The sequence below is a fragment of the Didymosphaeria variabile genome (assembly GCF_027946475.1).
Source record: "Didymosphaeria variabile strain IMI 356815 chromosome Unknown scaffold_5, whole genome shotgun sequence".
Taxonomy (NCBI): domain Eukaryota; kingdom Fungi; phylum Ascomycota; class Dothideomycetes; order Pleosporales; family Didymosphaeriaceae; genus Didymosphaeria; species Didymosphaeria variabile.
The window spans coordinates 1,238,938-1,260,627 of NW_026611624.1; the positions used below are offsets into that span (position 1 = coordinate 1,238,938).

The following is a 21,690-nucleotide window of genomic DNA, read 5'->3' on the forward strand; positions in this document are numbered from 1 at the left end:
GTGGGCAACGGGACAGGGTTGCCGCGTGTTTGGGGCTCAAACCCCTGTTGCACATCATCGCATTCGGAATAGACAGTTTTCGCATCCGACTCCTGGGGTCACGTAGAAAAATGATTAGAAAATTGAAGATGAGAAGCTATGGCTTCGTCTACATCACCTGCGCGATTGCGTGTACCGGATCAAATCTGACCTGCCTCCAACGTATGCGCAAAAACCCCATTGACCATCTTAGTCACTTCATCTTTTATGTTCACACCCGGCGCCTCAATAACCTCCTCTAGCATCTTACGCATTCGCGTCATCCTCGCCTTGAACTCCTCCAAGTCGTTAAGATACAGCCTTGACTTCGTGACTGCCTTCGCTTCCAGCTTCGCCGATATGTTGATATCGCTCGCTCTCTTCACCAAGCTCTTTGCCAGCCTTTGAATGCGCAAGCCTAGCAGAATCCAGCCGTCTGATGCGAAGAGTATCATCTGTGGTTCTCGATGCGAATATCTGCTCCAGCGCATAAACAGCGCATGCCCGCGTTCGATGTCGATAGGGCGCTTCCGCTCATGTTCGATGTACCAAGAGTCCAAAGCGGCATGCTTGATATCCACGAGAGCTTTGGAAGCCTCCGAGACTGTATACTTGGGCTGTACTGAGCTATCGTCTGCGCGATTTCTTTCTGAGCCGTCTATAATGGGAATGTCGGTCATGGTTTTACCAGATAGACCTGCTACAAGGCGAGTGTTGCGCTGTGGTCTGATCCCAAAATGTCGTATTCAATCAACGATTCCCAGGTCTGAGGAAGCCGAATTCCTAGGAGCTGTCACGGATCTCAGGGCCCCCGGTACGACGATGTTATAGAACTATGTTCTACTGCACGACACTGGCCCTTCGTTATAAAGAATCATGTCACGAGACAATTTTGCTCACGTGAAAAGAGGAAACGTCTTCACTACAAATGGGGACTGTAAGACAAAGTATCAAAAGCAAACCACAAGATCCCGAATAGAACCGTCGTTCCCAGTCCTATAGCAAACCGTTTGTCGTCAATGTGGACCTTCACTCACGTCCATCATTCGAGGCCTTTGCACTGATAGAAAGGAAACAGTATGTACCCGCTCCCTCGAAGTATCCGTCTCACCAATCAAACTGCTGTCCACTGCCCGTGTTGCATATTATGTGGCTCGGAAATTTTCCACCACGATGAGCCCAATGTTGTGGCTTCGCATATGCACTTGTGCGTAATCAGTGATTGTGCCGACTGTGAACTTTAGGCGACTTACTTGGCCTTTGGCAGATGCACAACGTCAAAATGCCGCCTACTCCAAGACTTTGAGAGGGTCTACTGGAAAGACCTCGCGCACTATGAAGGCAACTTTATAGCCCGCGCGTGGCACAAAGCGCTCCCACACGACGTCGTCCGTAATCTGCTGCATGAGATCAGACCGGGCGCGTTGGAAGTCCCATTTCGTGTCGTGCGCTTCCTTGACGAGCTTGGCCTTGTTGCCATTCTTCTCCTTGAAGCGGCGGTCTATGTTGATGTAGTGAACGCCCAAGTCAATGATGCGGCGTACGAGAGCTTGGGCTTCGGCCGAGATCACGACTCGACCTTGGCTGTCGCGGATGAGTCGTTCGATTTCTGAGGTCTTTGCTTGAACTCGCTCTGAGGCTGTGTCGTTGTCAAGCTCAAGGTAGGTGGCAGCCTCTTCCTCTCCGCTCTCAACAGCTTTGGAAACATGCTCAAACTCGGACATGATGGCGTCCTTGATAGATCTAAGGTCTTTGAGTATCCGGTTGAGTTGTTGGCTGGCGACGTTGTTGGGCTGAGCGGGGAGAGGGTTACCCATATACTGAGGGGCGGGCGGAGCGACGTGACCAGGCGCAAACGCTGAGGGAGCGGTGCCTCGTGCATGACCCTCGTCTCTCACCTGCGCTGCTTCACCTGCATCCCATGAGGCCGGCGCATGATCGTCGTGGTTGGCCCTCGGAACATCCTCCTCCCAAGAAGTGGCCTCGAATGCACTACCATTGATACCAGCTACTGTTCCTAAGCCATTTCCGCTGTCAAACGCGGCGATCTGTGTTTCCCAATCTCTAGCACCCGGATGGGGCGCTTGGTTTGGGCCTACGGGATGACCAGCACGCCGACGATCAATCACTCGTTGGTGAACCACCTTGACCATATCTATCAATGCGTCTCCCCTATTGACTTTCACGCGTTTGCTGCGTTGCTGAATGTAATAGGGGCCTTTTGGAAACGTTTGGGCGATATCGACCCCTTCACCGATGAGAAACGCCTCCATTTGAGGTATTCCGACTTTATTGTAGAGGGTCTTGTCGGAATAGATATTCCTAGCTGTGTACCAACTCGGCCTGTAAGGGTTCTTGGACTGTCCCTTCTTGGCCGTTTCTCCTCGAAAGGAGTGATTTACGGTCGACGCAACAGTGACTGGAGCGAATGGGAATAACACCGCGCTAGATGGATGAGCTCGACCGTCTGTCTCTAGAGCATAACTGGCAGCGATGCCTTTCGGGGCGTCGCTCGTCCCATTAGAGTCCATGAAGGGCAGTGCGATTGCTAGGTAGCCTTTAGTAAATTTTCCACTCCACTTTATATAGCTAGCGATATCCGTACCTTCATGGAAATATTGTCTGCCGAAAGCCTGAGGTTCGAGTCCATAATTACGCCTTACTTCTTGATCGCGAGGACCGACAGGATGGATCTCGTTCGATCGGCTCGATGACAGCTGCGCTATAGTTCAAACTTGTCAGCGTCATGCTGCACGATTCCTTGGAGCGAGTGATAGGCATTATATGAGCTCACATGCGTGATCAAAATTGGATAGATCATAGGTGTTTTGTTGGGGTGGCCACTGGTCCGGTTGAGCCTCTGCCCAAGGTTGAATTTCGTGTGCCATGTCACGCAACTATAGCCAGTATGCCTAGTGGGTTAGCTACGTCAGCGACTTTGGGAAAGGCTCTCGAACATTGGTTAAATATATAACGCGCGTCGCGCTGAGCATTTCCAAGGTTGTTCAATTGAACAAGCGATGCATACTCTGAGCGCAAAGCAAGCAAAATTGAAGTTGAGAATACTGACCAGGTACGGATGGGAGCAGATGTAGTTGGACTTTGGGTGGAGTAGTAAAAGATTTAGTGTGCAGGGTGGTTTACCAATGGTGCGAAAGAGGTGCGCGTTCGAAAGTGCAAGAACGCGCCATCACGTGATTGGCCCGTTCACGCGCCCCTGCACAGATGACGTATAGGGAGAATACTATCGCCCCACTGAAAACTTCGCATGCGCCATATCGGCTAATCCAGATGTGGGGATTACGCAGATCAAGCAGCATTTCCAGGCAATACATGGCTTTAGGCTCGTCGAACGCTACAAATACGATCGCCCACAGACCAGGTACATGATGTTCTGGAGTATTTGGTCTCATATCAGTGCTAGTAAGACTTCCAAATCGCAACTTGCAAAGCTTTGTTGCACTACGACCAGTCTGCACGTAACCCCTAGACCTGATTGAGCAAGCAAACAAATAGATCGATGACTCTTTGCTTAACCGAAGGTTGTTCCAACATGTGCAAGCGTTTTCCAGATGAGATCAACATCGCTTTTTAGCGAGGCCTCCTTAATCATGCCTTGCCATACCACTTCAAAGCCCCTTACCGGAGAAACATTTGTGTCAATCTGTTCGTACCAAGAGCACTTGTAGAAGATATTAGTGGATTAAGGTTAATACTGAAGCCATCTTAGAGTCGTCATGGTGTGGGTTCTTACCACGTATCACAAAAGCTATCTGTTTAGAAGGTCCGAATAAGGACATGTAGTTCATCATATGTACCAGCCTGCACCATTACATAAAGCTTGAATACTCCGTACTATCAGAAACTAGAAGATTTGGGTACTGGAAGAACTAACGCTGAAACTGCTACAGCAACAGCTGTAGCGCACATCCAATCCCTCAAACCATCTCACGTTCAGGACTTGCTTATTTAGAAGAGCAATCTTCCTCGCACTCGTCCCCCTGTCTACTAGATCTAACTTCTCAAGGGCCAGGACATTCAGGAAACTCTTCTTCGACCAGCTTCCTGGCCGCCGCCTTCCCATCCACCCCATCTTCCTACTGGACGGCAAGAGAGAGCTGCTTGATTAGAGCTTCACGCCGTTTAGTGAAGGCTCCCGCGCCAGCTGAACGGCGAAAGTGAACAGCCTTGCTGGCAAATTCATTCCCGGTAACGCCAACGCCAGTCCAATCCTGAACCTCAACGACCTCGCGTACGTAAACTGGAACCTGAAAAGCTCGCATGTCGTCGGCGACCACACCATCAGTCCAGATGATAGAGGTCCCTCGGCCCATAATCCTGGCTATGGCATTGGATTTGAAGTTGCGAAGCTGTGCACGTAGGGTTGAGAGTTGCTTAGATTCGACTGGAGGACTATTGCTGTTTTCCATCTCGGTGTGGTTGATGTAGGTCTCGTTGCTGTCGTTGCTGTCTACGATGCCTAGTTGGATGGACGAAGTTGTTAGTGCTTTAATAATTTCAACTTATTTGCTATTAGAACCGACGGGAAGAGTAGCAAGCTGGTGGGGAATGCACTTTTGTTTGTCTTTGTTCAAAATATTTCGGCGCTGCTTTCCAGGTCGAATTGAATGCTTCTCATACGCTGCGCAGATCCGTTAAAATCTAGGTATCATACAGAGACTTAACCCGGTGTCAGCCTGAAGTGCACATCGAGATCTACATGTCTGGGTTGCGGCCCCACCATTCTACCTCAGACGCATGAGCTTGACTGAGTAAGTACTTGAAAGCTTCACCGCAGGGTCAGATGTATGCTGAGTATGCTAAGTCGAGGTTGACCGCTGTCACAAACATGCGTTCGTCAATTTCTCGGAACCAGGATTGAATGCAGATACAATTCGCACTCAACTGGGTATATGCATTGCTTCGGAACATCCCGACAAGAGATGAGTATCCACTAGATAAGTATGTCCGCATATACGCCAGCTGACCTCTGAAGTGGATATCTACTTTAAGATCAGTCGCGGTAACGATTCTATACCGTGTAAAAGGTAGCAACCCTCTACTATACGCATGCAGTCGGTTGCAAGATAATACGAGAATAACACCAATATCGCCCAGTTACGAGACCTTCATCCTTCACCAGTTTTCAAAGAGGTCATTGCAACCAGTACATCCGCCACGAAGACTTCCCTCCTCATGAATCATCACACCCTCCTGAGCTATTAAGCGAGATAAGGGAACTCCTCGTCCACAAGTCTCCTCATATTCGCCCGACTACCATGATTGGGAACCAGCTCCTCGACAAGTTTGTTCGTTCGTGCAGCGAACGAATCTGTACTCTTCGACTGTAACGCGTTGGCATTGTTGACGAGCTCAGCATCACCAGAGCGGGTGTGATCCTGTGCCTGAATGACCAGGCGGACGTAGTATGGGATCCAGTCCGCTCGCAGCTTCTCGTTTATCTGTTTCTTTTCATCTTCTGGACATATGTAAAACTTGTTCTTGATGATTTTGATAGCGATGTCTCTGAATAACCGAAGTTGAGCACGAAGGTCTGAGAGTGGTTTGGGTTCGACTGCGGGAGAAGTGCTGGAGGCCATCTTGCTGTAGTCACCTTTGGTGATGTTGTTGTTGCTCGTAGTCTCGGCCTTGCTCAGATTTTCAGTGCTGTGGAATGAGGGGTCCGCTGCGTGTTTAATACCCTCATCTTGTTTGCTTTTGCATCCATAGGAAGTGCAGCAAGCTTGCGGGTGGTTTTTGCTCGTTTGTCTGTCATGGCAACTTCTCCATCGTTGCTTGCCAAGTCATACTCATCGCGAGAGGCAACAGATTGTACACAGCGACGGGAAATCTGACGTTTGGGTCCAATAGTGTGCCCAGCTTGTTTGAGATCAATGAGTATTTGTTGAATCTCGCGACACTTCTGTGCCAGTGCTTGAAGCCTGGTGCCGGGCTTGTAGCGGGCCAGGTTCGTAGGGAATTTCGTATTTACCTCAACTCCTTGTTCATCCAGAAAGTCTTCCATCTGGTCCTTGCCAATCTTGTGTGTCAAGGTGCTACTCTTATAAGCCTCTTTTTGGTCGTATACATACCAGCGAGGGATGAATTTCGTCCCCTGGTTCTTTTTAGCCTTCTTCCACCTGACGATCTCCGCTTCATCCCGCTTCTTGTCTCCATTGGCAGCAGGCTCCGAGCCTGAAGCTTGTTGCTTACGCTTGGTACAAGAAGGCTCTGGGGATTGAGTGATCACAGAATCTTCATGATACCCTAAACCGATCGCATTCAAAGACTGCGCATGCTCACGGAATACGCTGGGTCCGAAAGTGACTGATCTGCTGTTAAAACCAAGTCCCTGTTGCGTATCGGTATACTGCGAATAGAAGCCGACAATAGAAGATTGCCACTTGGGAGCAAGAGTATCGAGGTCTAGAAAGCGTTTAGGATCAACCCCTGCGCACTGGTGACTTCCATAGCCTGCGAAGATCCATGCTAGAAACCGGTCAGCGTTTATTCTCAAGTATCGATTGCAGATTCCAGGGTGGCTTACCCGAAGTTTCCTCTCCGAGAGCGGAACCTGAAGCTTGGTGCCTCTGTGTACCTGCGTTGATTTGTGAAGTGTCCGGGGATCTGCGTGATGGGCTAAAGAGTTGTCGTCGGCGCGCAATGCTCGTTGGGAGTGGCGCCAGTTGGCGCAGTGGTTGTGGGTGCGAGCTCAGCCACGTTGTTTCAACAGTGACGGAGCCTTGGCTGGCTGGCTCTTCCATGCCGTTGTACGAACCCACTCGATCGATTCGCTGTCTCTCGCTGTTCATGGGAGCTTTTCCTGAAGGGTGTTTATTTCTTGGAAAGCTCATATCGGATCCTTTTCTTGACTCAAGCTGTGCAGCAGGGTGCGTAAAGGGTTGATGCGTGCGTGTAAAGACCGGCTCATGTCTAGGAGGATATCGATGCTTTTCCGTGGCCGTCTGTAACATGTGGGACGTGGGTTCCTCGCGGTCGATCCAGTGCTCTGAGTCTGGTATATCCGTCTCTAGTGTAGCGGTCGATCCTGAGCTAAGAGCGGCAGTGGCTTCTCAGTTGTTAATAAGCTGTTGCGCGCTGCTATATGTGTGTTGACGGTCACCAACCGGGATATTTACCTCCAGAATTCATTTCCGCTCTAAACATCTGGTGGTCGCTAGGTAAAGAATTATTCGTCTCGATTGTTAGACCAGAAGGGTCCTCGGGTGGGACCATAATGATTACCATTCAGCGTCCCTGACTTGTGCGGCGGCTGTATCGTAATTCTAGCCTGCTGGCGACTCGTATCGATTTCGGCGACTCGATCTCGAGCTGCTCAAACGTTAATGGGACTGGACAGTTCTAATCGCGCGCAAGGAAAACGCACCTAATTCTTTGTGGACTTTGATCGCATGAATTATGCGACCTCGAGCTGATGTGATTCCTCGTTCGGCGACAGAGACACTCAGGCACATCTAGCTTGGCGTTGGTGCGGCCGGCGTTATGAACGGCAGTAACGTACCCCTGTCAAGGCACGGACCATCTAGTGAATAGAGCGACTCGAAGCTTCTTTGCCTCCGCAGCATGTTTTGGGCACTCTGAGATGAAGGGGAGGGGCATAATAGGAATAGGATGCATCAGGTAGTTTTAGGCGTCGTTAAATACATTGTTATTCTGCCATGTTGGTGGCGCTTCGAAAACCGTAAGGTCTGGCGCATATATCTAACAGTACGTGACATGAGTCCACTCAAGTTACCGAGTCAAGATTGAGCCTCATAGAAGCTGTTTGTTTGAATGGGAGTCTTCCTGTGTACTCGAAGAAGGCTACGTTCTGCAGGCCTGGCTCAAAAGATCTGCACGAGGGCACAATATGATATCATAATTCCATGTCATTGAAAGAGCAATATAGTTCGCAGATCCATCTGTTAATACTCTGTGATGAATCTTCGAACTTCTACCCTCAAAATCATCGCAACCGTTGTGAGGAAGAAAACTAGCATGATTCCGTGCTTAGGCTCACTGGGATGAGCAGAGCCATAATCAAGACCGAACCGTGAAAACTCCTCAAAATCCATCTCATGACATTAGTGGGGTCCCAATGCCATATAAGGTGTGCGCCCGAGCAAGGACTTGAACGCTTTAGGGCTCGACTGAAAACTCCTCGAAGGCTAGCTTTCCAACCTTGGTGGCAGTTTTGTCATCGTGATCCTTCTTGGCCACTTGTACAAGCTCAGTAGCCAGATCCTCAAGGTCCTTTTCGTATGCACCGCGATCCTCCTTGTTCAGGACTCGCGCCCCAAGGTATAGTGCGCCATCGCCGGCTTCGAAGCGAAAGACGCGGTTCTTTTCCTGCCACTTCACTAGGCGAGGGACGATCTCTTGCGCCCGGAGCGAGAGCAGCGGTTGGTCGAGGCCGTCGAGGACAAGGTCGGGGGAACTAAAGCCTGACTTCAAGGTGGCCTTCTTGAGTGCGCGGAGGGCCGACCGGGTAGTAGAGACAACCACACGCTCTGATTTCTCGCCAGCGACATGTTCGTCGTCAGTTTCACAAACTCCGTCCAGCTCACTGTTGTGGTCGTTATCTTTCCATGTCTCACTCTTATCAGCCCCTTCCACAAGCTCATGACCTTTGTCGTGATCGATCTCGCTCAGGTGCTCAGCTCCGACGACATCCCCACCAAACGTCAGAGGCTGACGGCGGCTGTTCCTAGGCCTGGCAGCCGCATGGCTATTGGCGAGCTTCTGGTCGATGCGGGCTTGTTGAAGCTCTCGGGCTTTGTCTACCAGTGCTTGGCCCTTGGTCGTCTCCTTTCCGTTGTAGACCATGCGCGTGGTAGGAAACTCTGTGTCAACATCGACACCCTCGTCCGTCAAGAACTTCTTGATCTTCGTAAGACCAATCTTGTAGCGCAAGGTCTTTTCACCGTAAACCTTCATGCTATCCCATTTAGGGACAAAACCCTCGTCCAGACCCTTCTTTCCCATCATCCTAGGCTTGACATTTGCCCTACCTGTGTCGAGCTTAGCGGTCTTCTGCTTCTTGGCAGGCGTGGAAGCGGCACGCGAGACGCGCTTCTTCGACGACGTGATGGCGGCAGGCTTGGCCACCAACAAGTTCTCGCTAGGGGCGGCGTTTAAGTGAGAGGCACCGGCTTGCGATGGAGTAGTGTCTGCCTCCTGACCAGCGACGAAGAACGTGTCCCACGGCACTGTAGGCATCTGATGGCGGTTTGTAAAGTCCGAAACTGCTGCATTGTTAGGTTTGATGCTTGCCAAAAGCTAGCAACTATACGCAGAAACAAACCACTTACATGACAGAGTTTGTCCTGCATGAGTCTCATCGAGCTGCTCGTAATCGCTGGCTACGTTCGGAACGCTCTCAGGGAATCCTGGGAATGCTGGAAATCCGCCTGAGGGTGCTTCTTCGTGCCAGGGGTTCAGTTCGAAGAAGTCGTTGGATGAATCCATTATCACAGTGAACTTGCTATTTCGAGTATCTGTTTGTTACTTAGTCAGGTATTCTCGAGTTGCCAATTTACAGCAGGGACTCACTGTGTGAAGGTTCAAACCGCACTGGAAGTGCCGTGAAATGCTCTTTCTGAGGGTAGATGCGACACGTAGAGGGAGATTGGGCTCAGGTCAAACAGAGTCAGTCACACTTGGGACTCGGCGAAGAATCAGGAAGGCGCGTCAGAGCCTTACTCAGCACCGGTGAATGGAGCGGATCGGAATTTCTCTATGTCCGCGACACCATGCCAACTATGCCTCGGCAGAACACAGGAAGCGTAAAGCATTGTTAGTTCTAAAGAACGCGTGTCTCTACCATTGGTGGTACAATATTCTGCAGTGTCTTCAAGTAGTTGAGGTTCGAGGATATCAAGGCCATGCAAAAGACTTCATTGATCTATTCGTGCCGCTTGATACATGAACATACCGCTGGACCAACTATAGTCTTCTCTTCCAGTGCATTTGAAACCAGATACCATATACAAGTTGCGAATACAACTTGTCTCTAAAAGACGGAGGATACTGAGGCGAAATCACGCCGTGAAGTGATACCGCACAAATGTGTTCTCAAAAGGCACGGCGTACAGCGATAGCGGATCCCGATCGCCGTGCCCAGCATTTAGAGAGAAGAGCGCAGCCTTCGTAGTGCCTAGAAGTCGACTGGAAACTCTTGCGCGACTAGGAGCATGGGATCCTGGCCTGTCTCCCACTTGACGGTGCGCTGCAGCTCAGTAGCTAGCGCCGCACGATAGTCTTGAATCTCGTTCATGATATCCGCGTGGTCGTCCTCCACGGTGGTGCGATGCTCGTGGACCACGCGAATAAGGCGGAGGTGCATCTGGCGGTCGAGGATATTGTAGACAAGGCGATCTACCGCGGTGGAGATGACCGGTTCAGCGGGTTCGGGGACGCTGACGATGATGCCCTGTAAGCGTCGCTCATACGTCTCGACGAGCTGCTCCGCCGCCTGACGATGGATAGCTTGGAGGTCCTTGCGGGTTTGCAACACCACACCATTGTCTTTGTTTGCGACCGTGGCAGCTTGACGCTTTCGGCTGTGGGAGGCTTTCTTGACGCCGGTTGTAGCGGCGCCATTGCCTGGAGAAGCAGGCGGCAGTGCGTGTGCTTGCACGGATCCGGGCAAGGAAGGCTCGTACCCAGGCAGGAAGTCGCGGTTTACCCATCCCAGCGGCACCTGGCGTGTGCCAGCAGTGCGCGCGTCGATGTAAGCCTGGTGCACCTCCTGGGCCTTGTTCTTCATGGCTTCGTTCCGAGCAATTGTGCTGCCCTTAGCATCTTTGTACTTCTTGCCCATTTCCGCGAACTCCGTCTCGACGTCGACGCCTTCCCAAGCAAGAAACTGAACCATACCTAGGCCACCAATCTTGTTTTTGAGTGTCGTGTCTGCGAAGACGTTCGTACGGTTGTACCAGTCCAATTTCGGTCGCTGCCAGGGTTTCTTGGCCATCGTAGGTCCTGCATCGGCCGTGTTGGATTGAGCGAAGTTTTCGGAGACCTCATGAATGCCTCGAACATCTTCTCCAGCATCTACACCATTTACTGCATCATTGGTGGCAAGGTCGTTGTCGGCAGCAGAACGGCCTGTCGGTCATCAGCTGAGACATTGATGGTGTAGCTCTACTATTACTTACCGAGAACACTACCTCCACTATTCTCCTCAGGCGTAGCAGTGACAGATGAAGGTCCACTCATGTCTAAAAAAGCGTTAGACACCGTATCCCCATGAGTGAGAGCACTGTTCATATGGCTCACCATTCGTGCCTCCAATCTCATCTTTGTCCAAACGCTCAGAGACCGTTGACGAGCTGCTCTCTAGCTTCTTCGACGGCGGCTGCAACATCTCTCCCTCCATGGACAAGGATCGGATGCGCTTATGATTTGCAGTCTTTGAGGCGGCAAGTTCATCATCGGGAACAGGGTGGTCTAGCAAGCGTCAGAATAACAAACTCAAAGTTTAGGGGATTCCTAATACCGCAAACGCTGTGAACGTTCTCGGGGGCGGCCGTAACAGTGATCGGCGCAGAAGCAGTCAAATCTGTGCAAGCGTTAGCCTATGTCTACAATACTCCAGGCCACCAGGTGGTATGCTACTTACCGCTCAGGCCATCAGCATCGTCTCGGTCCGAAGGCATACAATCAGCGAGCTTCTCCGGCGACGCCTGCAAGATTTCGGACCCCGCAGAGAGAGACTGGATACGCTCGTGGCTCGCGGTCTGCGAGCTGGAGAGCGGTATCAAGTCCTTCTCGGATATAGTCGAACACATCGTGTAGACCCTTGAATCAACACGACACCTTTAGTCTGATATTGAATCAGCTTTATTCTTATACGTTATAGGTTGTAAGTACTTCTCCCACTGCCAGGGGATAGAACAGGAACAGAGAGATATGTTGGGGCGTGTACCTACCAGATAGTACCTGTGTATACGTAGCTGAAGGATTCGAGGGCCGATGTGCAATCTCTTGGTGGTGGGGGCTCGAGTCTTCGTGGGTGGATGCAGGATCGGGGACTCGAAGGGGTACCTAGGTATGTCTTAGTCGAGCATCGACATCGAAGTAGGGTCTTACCTAGATCATGAATACACCCTCCTCGAGGGTAGAATGTGATTGGGGTGCAAGTATAATAGGGGTGATGGGGTTGAGAGAAGTAGAGTACCTGTTCAGCACAAGAGACGGAGACCACGCCATCCGCCTTTTATAAATCAAACCAGCGTAGACGGACGCTAGGGCCATTTCGCACGGGCATCCTCAGAACGGAATGGGTAGAGTCCTAAGAGCTGAGTAAAAGCGTACGTTATGTACAGAGATGACCATCTCTACCTGGAAGAACACACAGATGCTCGGCAGAAGATGTCATACTACGCTGACCTCATCAATCTATCTCAGAAAACAAACAAAGACACAAGTCTATCAACGCATCCCAAGAAGTTCACTGCGTACTGCTTCTGTGATCCTCGTCAGTTGTCTTGGTGTGTTCCTACAGCTGTATCGTTCACGTTGAACATTACGAGGAACAGTGATGGCAAACATGAATTGATGAGCAAAATTTGAAGGTGCAAACTCTGGATAAAGACATCAAACCGTTGTAACTACAGTACGGAATTTCATTGCCGACACAATCCTCCTTACTCCTCTTCTAAAACTTCACTAAGCAATTACTGACGACACTTCAAGCATTGGCGTCTTCGCCTGACCTTCTGTTCACCCTTCCATAGCAGAACGGCCGAGAACAAGATCTGAGGTCGCATATGGCTTCCAAATCGTTCATCAAGAGAAACAGCCTGCCTTCGCTCAACACCATGTTCAATCAACCGCCAAGTGCAAGCTTAGCAGCAAATTTCTCCTCACAACTGCTGAGGAAACTCCTGCATGAGCAGCTTTCGAGCAGTAGCCTCCCGATCCACATCCTCCTCAAGCCTCAGAGTGCTCTGTAGTTCGTACTTCAGCCTAGCTCGCAACTCCGCGTAGTCGGCTGGTATCTGGAATCGCTGATCTCCAGCCTCAGAGACATGAAGGTTTCGCAGCCTGTTGCCACGAATTTGGGTTACAACGACGCTGTAAATAAGATGCTGGACGGCGGCCGAGATAAGGGGCTGACCGTCACTATCGAGTTCAAGTTCTGATAGCTGGGCTGTGGGTTGGTGGTTGTTGTCGAAGGCCGCGTTGACCTGGACTGTCGCATGGTGCCTGATAGACTGTAGATGGGTACGAGCCAGCGTGGTCTGGTGGGTGTCACGCGCCGCGAGCTCTGGTGGATGATAGATGCGAGACTCTCGAATCAGCTGATTGACGGACGCCTGGCGGAAGTCGTCTTCAGCCTTGGCATCTATTAAAGTCTGGTGCAGATAATGGCACTTGTGAGCCATGGCGGCTCCACGACCTATCTGTGTACCGTCGATGTCGCGGTATGGTTTGTCCGGCAGGCCTGTTGATGGAAACTCGGCATCAACGTCAACACCAAATTCCGGGCGTCTCAGAAACGCCTCCATGCCAGCGATTCCGACCTTGTTCTTGAAAGTGGACGTGCTCCAAGCATGCTCTGAGTTTTCGTCCGGTACGCGAATCCCTCGCTTTGCTTTCCTTGAATTCGTCTTCTTGGCCCTATTTCGCTTCGTGGGGCGTTGGGAATCGGACGAATGCTCCCATGGAGCGTAATCGGTCATCTCATTGTCTACATCACTATTTTTGTTGTCACCGTCATAGTTGTTGTCTTTTTCAGCGTCAGTTTGCTGCAGGTAATCCGTACTTGGCATTGCAATCGGATTGAGCTTACCGGAGACAGTGAGGTTGTAGTCGCCTATAGCACCTTCATCTTCATCAACATCCATCATGAGACCGTTGTCTATTCAGTCGTAAGATTGACCACAATCCAATAAGAGCATCTGAGAAAGTTTGCTTACCATTCTCGGTGGTCTCTCCAACTTCCAGCGACTCATCACTACTTGAAGAGTCACTACCCAAGGACGAGTTGTCCGCGGAACGTGAAGGTGCCATTGGCGGAGGTAGCGCCTGCACAGCAGCCGACGAGCGTGCAGACCCGCCTTTAGGCAGAAAGCTTATGATCACGAGGGTGAATGGTTCTATGTGCCGTAAATCAGGGAGTGCCAACGATTTGGCGGGGCGTACCAACCGGGCAAGTTGGCGACGAGAAGATCGATACTTCTTATAGGCGCGCAATGTCTGCGAACTCTAGGCGCGATCAGCAGGGTTTGGACCAGATAGATCGTGTTCACTCACCGGATCTAAGGAAACTCGAAGATGACAGGGGTGTTGAAGAGTAGAGCGGAAGGCAACAGGACAGCATGAGCTACCGTGGGTTGCGCGTGTGAGCGCGTTTCACTGCTAGCGGGTTCTGACCCAGTGACGAAAGGTGGAAAGGCCACTCCAGAAGCGGCGGGTTGAAGCTATGCTGTGCTATCACGCACAATACCACTGGTGAGTTGGACGATTCGCGGGCTTTGTAGCTTTCGAATTGTCTAGAGAGCAAATGCGTGCCCGCGAGCTCCTGCGCAAAGCATGGAATACATTCAAACTACCTAATCTCGTCACACCGTGTGATGCCCTCATACTTCTAACAGCTGCAGGAGATTCCATCTTGAAGATTCCACCGCACAACTCGTGAGCCTCTACGAACTGGGCTTCAGATTCTTGAACGTTTTGGTGATGTTTGTGATAGCTTCTTCGACCGGTAGTCGTTCCATCGAGCTTGCGCCGTAGAAGCCATGTACGCCCTTCGTTCGCGAAATCACATACTCTGCGTCTTCTGGCGCTGCGATCGGTCCTCCATGACATAGGACTATGACATCCGGATTCGCCTTTGCAGCTTCGTCTCGAATATCCTGAATTAGCTTGACGCAGTCATCCAGGCTCTTCCCGCTCGTTGCACCGATGGAACCGGAAGTCGTCAGGCCCATGTGCGCAACAATGATGTCTGCACCAGCCTCGCTCATCTTCTTCGCTTCCCCCACATTGAAAACGTACGGTGTGGTAATAAGATCTAGCTGGCGAGCCTTCTGCACAAGCTCGACTTCTGCATCGTAACCCATACCAGTCTCTTCTAGATTTTGGCGGAATTGGCCGTCAATAAGACCGACTGTAGGGAAGTTCTGGATACCGGCAAATCCAAGATCTTTCAACTGCTTGAGGAAGCGATCGATATCCCGAAAGGGGTCAGTCGCGCAGACTCCAGCTAAAACGGGCGTCTTCTTCACTACAGGCAGGACCTCATTTGCCTGCGATCAATCATGAGCTATCGAACATAGGAGACAACAAACACGAACGTACCATCTCAAGCACAACATCATTCGCATTCCCATACGGCATAAGACCAGCCAATGAGCCCCTACCCGCCATCCGGAATCGCCCGCTGTTGTAAATGATAATCAGGTCCCCGCCGCCCTTCTCGATGAACTTGGCCGATAGGCCGATGCCGGCGCCTGCACCGACGATGACAGTGCCATCTGATATTGATTTTCGCAGCTTCTGCAATATCTCTTTCCGATCGTTTGGGGGCGCCATGGCGTTGTGAGGTGTCTTCGTCGTCCGCCTGCCACCAAATGCAGCAGACGCTGACGTCACCTCGTCCACATGGTGGGGCTGCTAGAAGCGACTACCACTCATCACATTCTACACATCGCTGGACATTGAGAGATACAAGTTCCTCAACTATAGCCATGGTTCATGTTGTTCTTCTAGGAACCTGCGATACAAAGCTGGATGAGCTCTTATTCCTCCGCAAAGCCATCCAAGGAGAGGACCCGAATGTAGGCGTTAGCCTGGTTGATGTGGGACGGGCCGAAACCAAGCATGAGGCCATCACATATAAGCACAGCGATCTGATTGAAAATTATGGCAAAGGTCAAAAGGTCGACGGATTGCCACGCGGAGAGCTTATCAAGAGTATGGCAGACTACGCCACGGCCTTGGTGAAGGAATTGTATAACAAGACTGATGGCACCTACATCGACGGTATAGTATCCGCTGGAGGGTCAGGGGGGACCTCGCTCGCTGCAGCAGTGATGAGGGATGCGCTTCCAATTGGGTTTCCGAAACTGATTGTCTCGACGGTTGCAAGCGGCGACACTGGACCGATTGTTGAAGAGACGGATATCACACTGATGTACTCGGTAGTGGATGTTGCTGGATTGAACCAGGTCTTGCGGAATGTTCTCAGCAATGCGGGCGCAGCTATCGCTGGTATGGCAAAGTCCTACGCATCCCGGCGTACACTAAGCCCGCCGGTTGTAAAGACTAGGGTGGGCATCACCATGTTTGGTGTCACCACCCCGGCAGTGGACGCGATTCGCAAACATCTTGAGTCGAAACACAGTGTTGAAACCTACGTTTTCCACGCGACGGGCCATGGAGGCAAAGCTATGGAGCGGTTGGTCCGCGAAGGCGGACTTGATGCTGTGCTTGATCTCACCACAACAGAGGTGTGCGACCTGCTCACAGGCGGTGTGATGAGCGCCGCTGATGATCGCCTTGAAGCAGCTGCGAAGGCCGGCATACCGAACCTCGTGTCTGTAGGCGCGACCGACATGTCGAACTTCGGACCCAAGAGCACAGTGCCCGAGCGCTACAAGAGCCGGAAGCTGTACGAGCATAATCCAGTGGTGACATTGATGAGAACTTCACAAGAGGAGGCAAAAGAAGTTGGAAGCTTCATTGCTGCTCAGCTTAGGCAACACGCCCGAGATCAAGCAATGATTGAAGTGTGGTTGCCCAAAGGGGGTGTCAGCATGATCGCAACGCCTGACGGACCGTTTGCGGATGCTTCTGCAGATGAGGCTATGTTCAAGGCAATCAACGACGGTCTTGATGGTAGCGACATTCAAGTAAAAGAAGACGCCCGAGAGATCAACGACTCAAGCTTCGCCCGCGACATAGCAGAATCATTGATGGAAAAGATTCGGGTGTACAGAACGCCCTAATTTTTATGCGCAAGCGTACGTCCGTATATCGAACATCATGCATTGCTCATTGAGAATCCTCTCAGAGAAAGGGTTCGCCCTAGTCGGGTTTCGGCAGCCCCAAGCATGCCTACGGTGAATCTAATTTAAGTCGCCGTGCTGATTGGCCGTGCAGAAGTCGCTGCCTGGTATAAGGGGCCGTGCGCGTAAGGCTGGCAGCCGCTGGCTCCACGCCGGGTAATGCCAAGCTGGAGGATGGGAACATTAAAAACACGAAGGACGCACGCATGGATGTTGACAAAAGCTAGAGCACTTCACGTCATTCATTTCAAGATGTTTGTTTCTTTTCTTACTCTTTCGCTCGCTACATCACTCTATGCGCAGTCTAGCGCAGCTCTGGATATCGATGTAAAGGACCAGGGTAAGGTCTCAGGGGTTACAAACTTGCGATTGATCTAACCCAATGTAGATTCGATCAAGAGCGTCGCAAAGACGCTCGCCGGGGGCATTGTCGATTCGTACCAGAGTGGCTTGAAGAAAGATCTCATTCCTGGACTTTTCCCTGATCCGTATTATTGGTGGGAGGCGGGCGCTGTGTTCGGCAGTCTTGTTGACTACTCGTACTTGACTGGCGATAACCAATACGATGATCTCCTCGGCGAAGGTCTTGCACATCAGATTGGCGAATTTGACGCCTTCATGCCCTCGAACCAAAGCAAAAGTCTCGGTAATGATGACCAAAGCACCTGGGGCCTTACAGCTATGTCTGCTGCCGAGAATGGCTTCACGACCAACAAAATCGGAAACTTGTCATGGGACGTCCTGGCAAGTAACGTCTTCGACACCCAGGCCCTCCGTTGGAACGAGAAAACATGCGGTGGAGGTTTGAACTGGCAAATCTACCAATTCAACAATGGTTACACGTATCGAAACGCCATTTCCACGGGAAACTTCTTCCTGCTAGCTGCCCGGCTCGCGAAATTCACCGGTAACGCCACCTACACCGAATGGGCGGAAAAAGCATTCAACTGGACACAGGAGATTGGTTTGGTGTCAGAGGAATACAGAGTCTTTGACGGAACGGATGAGACCCGAAACAACTGCTCCGATATCAATCAAATACAGTGGTCCCAAAACATCGGTATCTACACTGAAGCCGCAGCTCACATGTGGAATTTGACCACCAATGACAAGTGGAGAAATACGCTGAACGGTTTTATCAACACAACCTTCGACGTCTTTGCGGAGAAAAACATCCTCACCGAAGTCGCTTGCGAAAAAAACGGGAAATGCAATACCGACCAGAAGGCCATGAAGGGCATCGCCACTCGTTCCTTCGCCCGCGCAATCGCATCGGCTCCTTTCATCTCCGACTACCTCACGCCCTTGCTCGAGGGTTCCGCAAAGGCTGCAGCCGAGGGCTGCAGCACCAAGAATAAGCAGGTGGAATGCAGCCTCAGATGGACTAGCCAGAACGACGGGAGCAGCGGTCTTGGTGAGTCGTTCAGTGCACTGGCTGTAGTGCAGGCGCTGCTGGTGCCGAACGCAAAACCACTTGCCACTAAATCTTCCAATGCCACATCGACCGGAAGCCCTACAGAAAGCAACCCTGCTGCGAGTGGAAGTGGGCAGCCTGCAGAGAACGAGGGGGCGGCGGACACGATTGTTGCGTCGCGCAGTCTGGTAGTTGTCATCGCCGTGCTAGCTGCCGCCCTCCTATAGACTGCTCCTTGAGGGCCGCAGTGGAAGGGGTTAAGATTACATCAATCTTGAAACCAGTTTTCATAGACCTGGCGAAGCGCGTTTTCAAGTAGTCGCTTGTCCGACAAATACCTATAACACGGAAAATGGGACGTAAGAGACATTATTGTCAAGAAAATCCATAATGTAGTACTCATGGCCTCCCATCGCAGTTCATTTAATCATGATTTCTATCATGATCAGGTTCGCATGAAGTTTTGCGTGAGTGCGGCATCTGCTTGCGCTGTTTCGAAAGGGCATCGAGATAGGGGTAGCCTCAAGGGTGGCGTCAAGTAGGGCAATACTTTGCGAAAGTGTTTGATGAGCGCAACGGCGTGCGAGAACCACCGCGGCAGTTATCAAACTCGCCAGACGAACGTGGATCTTCCAATGGACTTCATCATAACTCAGGTCCCTCCCAAAAATGGTTGACCTACGTCAATGAACGAATCCTGCAGGAGCTTGCCGTGTTGACGGTCACGGATCCGAAGTCCACCACGCGTTCCAAGATGCAGCCCCCACAGACTTACCAACATGCATTCACGTAGAGCCAAAATCACTTTCGTGCAGAGAATCTAAGGGTACGTTATTAGCAAATAGGCAGGCTCGATCAGAGCAAACATGATATGGTATTGGCGGGCCTCTTTCCGTGTCACGCTAACATCCGAATTAACAAGGATGAGCTTCCCTGTCCGGTTTCTATAACAGCTGCATATAGAGGGGCGGTGTTGAAGCGTACTACAAGGCCCTCCTCATTCGAAGCTTTGAAGTAATCAAACACCCGGAAAGTTTCTCTGCGCGAATAAGGAAACACCTTGCGTGTCCAATTCGCAATTGAGAAACGAAGTCGTTGTTAGCTCCGCGCTCTTCATGATCCCTGATTATTTTACTAGAGCAACGATTTTCGTCTCATCGCCATCCACGTCCTCCTCTTTCGTCCCTATGACAGAGTCATCAAGACTCGTTTCGGCGTCCAAAGACTCAACTGCCTTCCTTATGGCATCGCTCACACAGCGCAAGCTCCAAAATCGAGCGTCCTCCCTGGCGATGTTGCGGAATTTTCCAGCGCCATCAGGCACGGTGTGATCCGCAAACGCCTCAGACATCTTTTGTGCCCTGTGCTCTCGGGCCTTTCAAATCTTGAGTTTCGTGAAGGGACTCTCGAGGCTGCTGGCATCGGGATTCCCCACGTGGTAAGGTTTGAGCCATTGCATGATTTCGAGCAGACAGATATTGATATCACGTCCCACAAGTTTTGGGGCTGGGAGAAACAGAGATGAGAGATCACGGAAATTGTTATTATGTTTGTACCTCTCCAGACGCACGGAGTAACGGGTCCCTTGGTCAACGATGGGCCCTCAACCCAGAAGCGCAAAAAGCGCCGCCAGTCGGGTTGTCGGGGTGCATCATTTGCTCCTGCTTTGCGCCGCATTTCGACTGTTCGGCGGCATAATAGCTGCATTAGTATGCTCAGCGAGAATGTTGCCATTCTCAAGTACGTAGTATCGATTCAAAATGCATGATCCCTGTCAAAGCTGCCGACAACCAGAGCAGCCGTGGTATATACCTTCCTCTCGCCAAACCTAGACCCTACCCAAGACCCAAGCGCGCCAAAATACCCTAACACCATACAACATGGCAGAACTATAGCATCGACCTACTGATACCACTCCTGCTCATTATACGCATTCAGCCCCGCCCCAAAGACCCCTTGTGCCCCTCCACCTCCGTTCATCCCCTGTGGCACCACTCCGTTCCCATTCGTCACGACCGGGCCCCCATTCATGACATCGCCCGCGCCGGCGACCGCGGCTGCTACCCCTGGGTTTACCATTGTGGGACTCCCCACGACACCTCCTTGCCCGGTAAACCAACCCGCCATATCCTCAATTCCATGATTCCAATTATCAAACCCAAAGGCCAACTGGTTCTGGTCACGCAACCACCAGTCCTGCCCTTCGCGGATGAGCTGCTCGACGCCGCCGAAAAGCTGGGATGGCGAGGCGCCTTGTGTGGAGGGCGTGCCGTTTGTGGAGACCGGTGTCGCGACGGAGTGGGTGAGTGAGCCGCGTTGTGCGCGTGTGTACGTGGGGATGGCGTCGATTGGAGGTGCCTCTGTGGTGCGGTTTTGCATGGCAGACATGCTAACGTTGTTTCCTGTGCGGTCGAAGAACTGAGATGCGGTGTTGGCAAGGGACAGGCCGTAGGGTTGGAACGCGGGGGAAGTATCTACGTCTACGTCTACGTCTACGTCTACAGCGGGCTTCTGCTCGGGCTCAGGCAAGGAGTCGCGCTTCACTGGCTTGGGCGTAGTGACGTCTGTCCAGGGGCCGAACTTTGAGTCGGTACGGGCAAGCACTGTGGCGGCTTCGTCGGGGAGGTCGACCTTCCAGCGGCGTGCAAGAACACTGAGTATGCCGAGGGTTCGCCGCGCGCAGAGCCAGCCTTCAGCGATTTCTTCGAGGTGCTTTGCGCCATGGATGATGTCGCGCTTTGCATTCTTTTCTGGGAGGTTCAGAAGGTGGATGGTACAAGCCGAGTGTGCGATGTAGACTACGATGTTGCAGATCTGGCGGAGGCCGTGCGATCGCTTATACAGGCGGAGGAGTTTGGATATCATGGCGGCAGCCTGGGTGCAGAGCTTTCTAGGGGAGACGTGAGCGGGGAGGGGAGAGTTTTTGGGGTTGTATTTGAGGAAGGGACGGAAGAGGTGGATGTAGAGAAGTTGGAAGAACATGCTGTGTAAAGTCAGTGGATGATCGAGTCATTTTGAGTGTATACTCACTGCATAACGAGCATCGAGGGTAGGCCACCTTCCTTCGGTTCTAACTCTTTCGGCAATTCCCTTCTCCAGGTCTCTAGTCTCTGGTGTATCTCGCTCAACTTCTTGAGCTCTGCCTGCTTGCCCTTCGCCTTGTCCATGTCTATAGGGTTGTAGAAATAGTTCATTAGATCGCTAGATATCTCGCATAGCTTGGTTATTTGAAGAGCTACC

The 21,690-nt window shown here is 51.5% G+C and overlaps 10 protein-coding genes across 10 annotated transcripts; 2 read left to right on the plus strand and 8 right to left on the minus strand.

Annotated features, from left to right (window-relative positions):
• Positions 1-179: 179 nt before the first annotated feature.
• On the minus strand, positions 180-1,061 carry N0V89_006862 (uncharacterized protein; the record flags this gene model as incomplete). Its single annotated transcript, XM_056215628.1, has 2 exons — positions 180-737; positions 1,056-1,061. 2 exons carry the CDS (start codon positions 1,059-1,061, stop codon positions 180-182), a joined length of 564 nt encoding a protein of 187 aa, XP_056069875.1.
• A 246-nt stretch (positions 1,062-1,307) lies between these two features.
• N0V89_006863 (uncharacterized protein) lies at positions 1,308-2,549 on the minus strand (the record flags this gene model as incomplete). Its single annotated transcript, XM_056215629.1, has 1 exon — positions 1,308-2,549. The coding sequence occupies one exon, from the start codon at positions 2,547-2,549 to the stop codon at positions 1,308-1,310; it is 1,242 nt and encodes a 413-aa protein (XP_056069876.1).
• Positions 2,550-5,240: 2,691 nt separating this feature from the next.
• Positions 5,241-6,830, minus strand: N0V89_006864 (uncharacterized protein; the record flags this gene model as incomplete). Its single annotated transcript, XM_056215630.1, has 3 exons — positions 5,241-5,666; positions 5,720-6,507; positions 6,566-6,830. 3 exons carry the CDS (start codon positions 6,828-6,830, stop codon positions 5,241-5,243), a joined length of 1,479 nt encoding a protein of 492 aa, XP_056069877.1.
• Positions 6,831-8,157: 1,327 nt separating this feature from the next.
• Positions 8,158-9,486, minus strand: N0V89_006865 (uncharacterized protein; the record flags this gene model as incomplete). Its single annotated transcript, XM_056215631.1, has 2 exons — positions 8,158-9,266; positions 9,330-9,486. 2 exons carry the CDS (start codon positions 9,484-9,486, stop codon positions 8,158-8,160), a joined length of 1,266 nt encoding a protein of 421 aa, XP_056069878.1.
• A 688-nt stretch (positions 9,487-10,174) lies between these two features.
• On the minus strand, positions 10,175-11,810 carry N0V89_006866 (uncharacterized protein; the record flags this gene model as incomplete). The annotated part of the gene is made up of 5 exons (XM_056215632.1): positions 10,175-11,127; positions 11,178-11,240; positions 11,299-11,469; positions 11,519-11,581; positions 11,642-11,810. The coding sequence occupies 5 exons, from the start codon at positions 11,808-11,810 to the stop codon at positions 10,175-10,177; spliced, it is 1,419 nt and encodes a 472-aa protein (XP_056069879.1).
• A 1,077-nt stretch (positions 11,811-12,887) lies between these two features.
• Positions 12,888-14,037, minus strand: N0V89_006867 (uncharacterized protein; the record flags this gene model as incomplete). Its single annotated transcript, XM_056215633.1, has 2 exons — positions 12,888-13,885; positions 13,944-14,037. 2 exons carry the CDS (start codon positions 14,035-14,037, stop codon positions 12,888-12,890), a joined length of 1,092 nt encoding a protein of 363 aa, XP_056069880.1.
• Positions 14,038-14,669: 632 nt separating this feature from the next.
• TM1 (ToMV susceptible protein tm-1(GCR26)) lies at positions 14,670-15,561 on the minus strand (the record flags this gene model as incomplete). The annotated part of the gene is made up of 2 exons (XM_056215634.1): positions 14,670-15,275; positions 15,328-15,561. The coding sequence occupies 2 exons, from the start codon at positions 15,559-15,561 to the stop codon at positions 14,670-14,672; spliced, it is 840 nt and encodes a 279-aa protein (XP_056069881.1).
• Positions 15,562-15,716: 155 nt separating this feature from the next.
• On the plus strand, positions 15,717-16,976 carry N0V89_006869 (uncharacterized protein; the record flags this gene model as incomplete). Its single annotated transcript, XM_056215635.1, has 1 exon — positions 15,717-16,976. The coding sequence occupies one exon, from the start codon at positions 15,717-15,719 to the stop codon at positions 16,974-16,976; it is 1,260 nt and encodes a 419-aa protein (XP_056069882.1).
• A 312-nt stretch (positions 16,977-17,288) lies between these two features.
• Positions 17,289-18,677, plus strand: N0V89_006870 (uncharacterized protein; the record flags this gene model as incomplete). The annotated part of the gene is made up of 2 exons (XM_056215636.1): positions 17,289-17,376; positions 17,425-18,677. The coding sequence occupies 2 exons, from the start codon at positions 17,289-17,291 to the stop codon at positions 18,675-18,677; spliced, it is 1,341 nt and encodes a 446-aa protein (XP_056069883.1).
• A 1,675-nt stretch (positions 18,678-20,352) lies between these two features.
• N0V89_006871 (uncharacterized protein) lies at positions 20,353-21,617 on the minus strand (the record flags this gene model as incomplete). The annotated part of the gene is made up of 2 exons (XM_056215637.1): positions 20,353-21,433; positions 21,481-21,617. The coding sequence occupies 2 exons, from the start codon at positions 21,615-21,617 to the stop codon at positions 20,353-20,355; spliced, it is 1,218 nt and encodes a 405-aa protein (XP_056069884.1).
• Between the last annotated feature and the right edge of the window lie 73 nt (positions 21,618-21,690).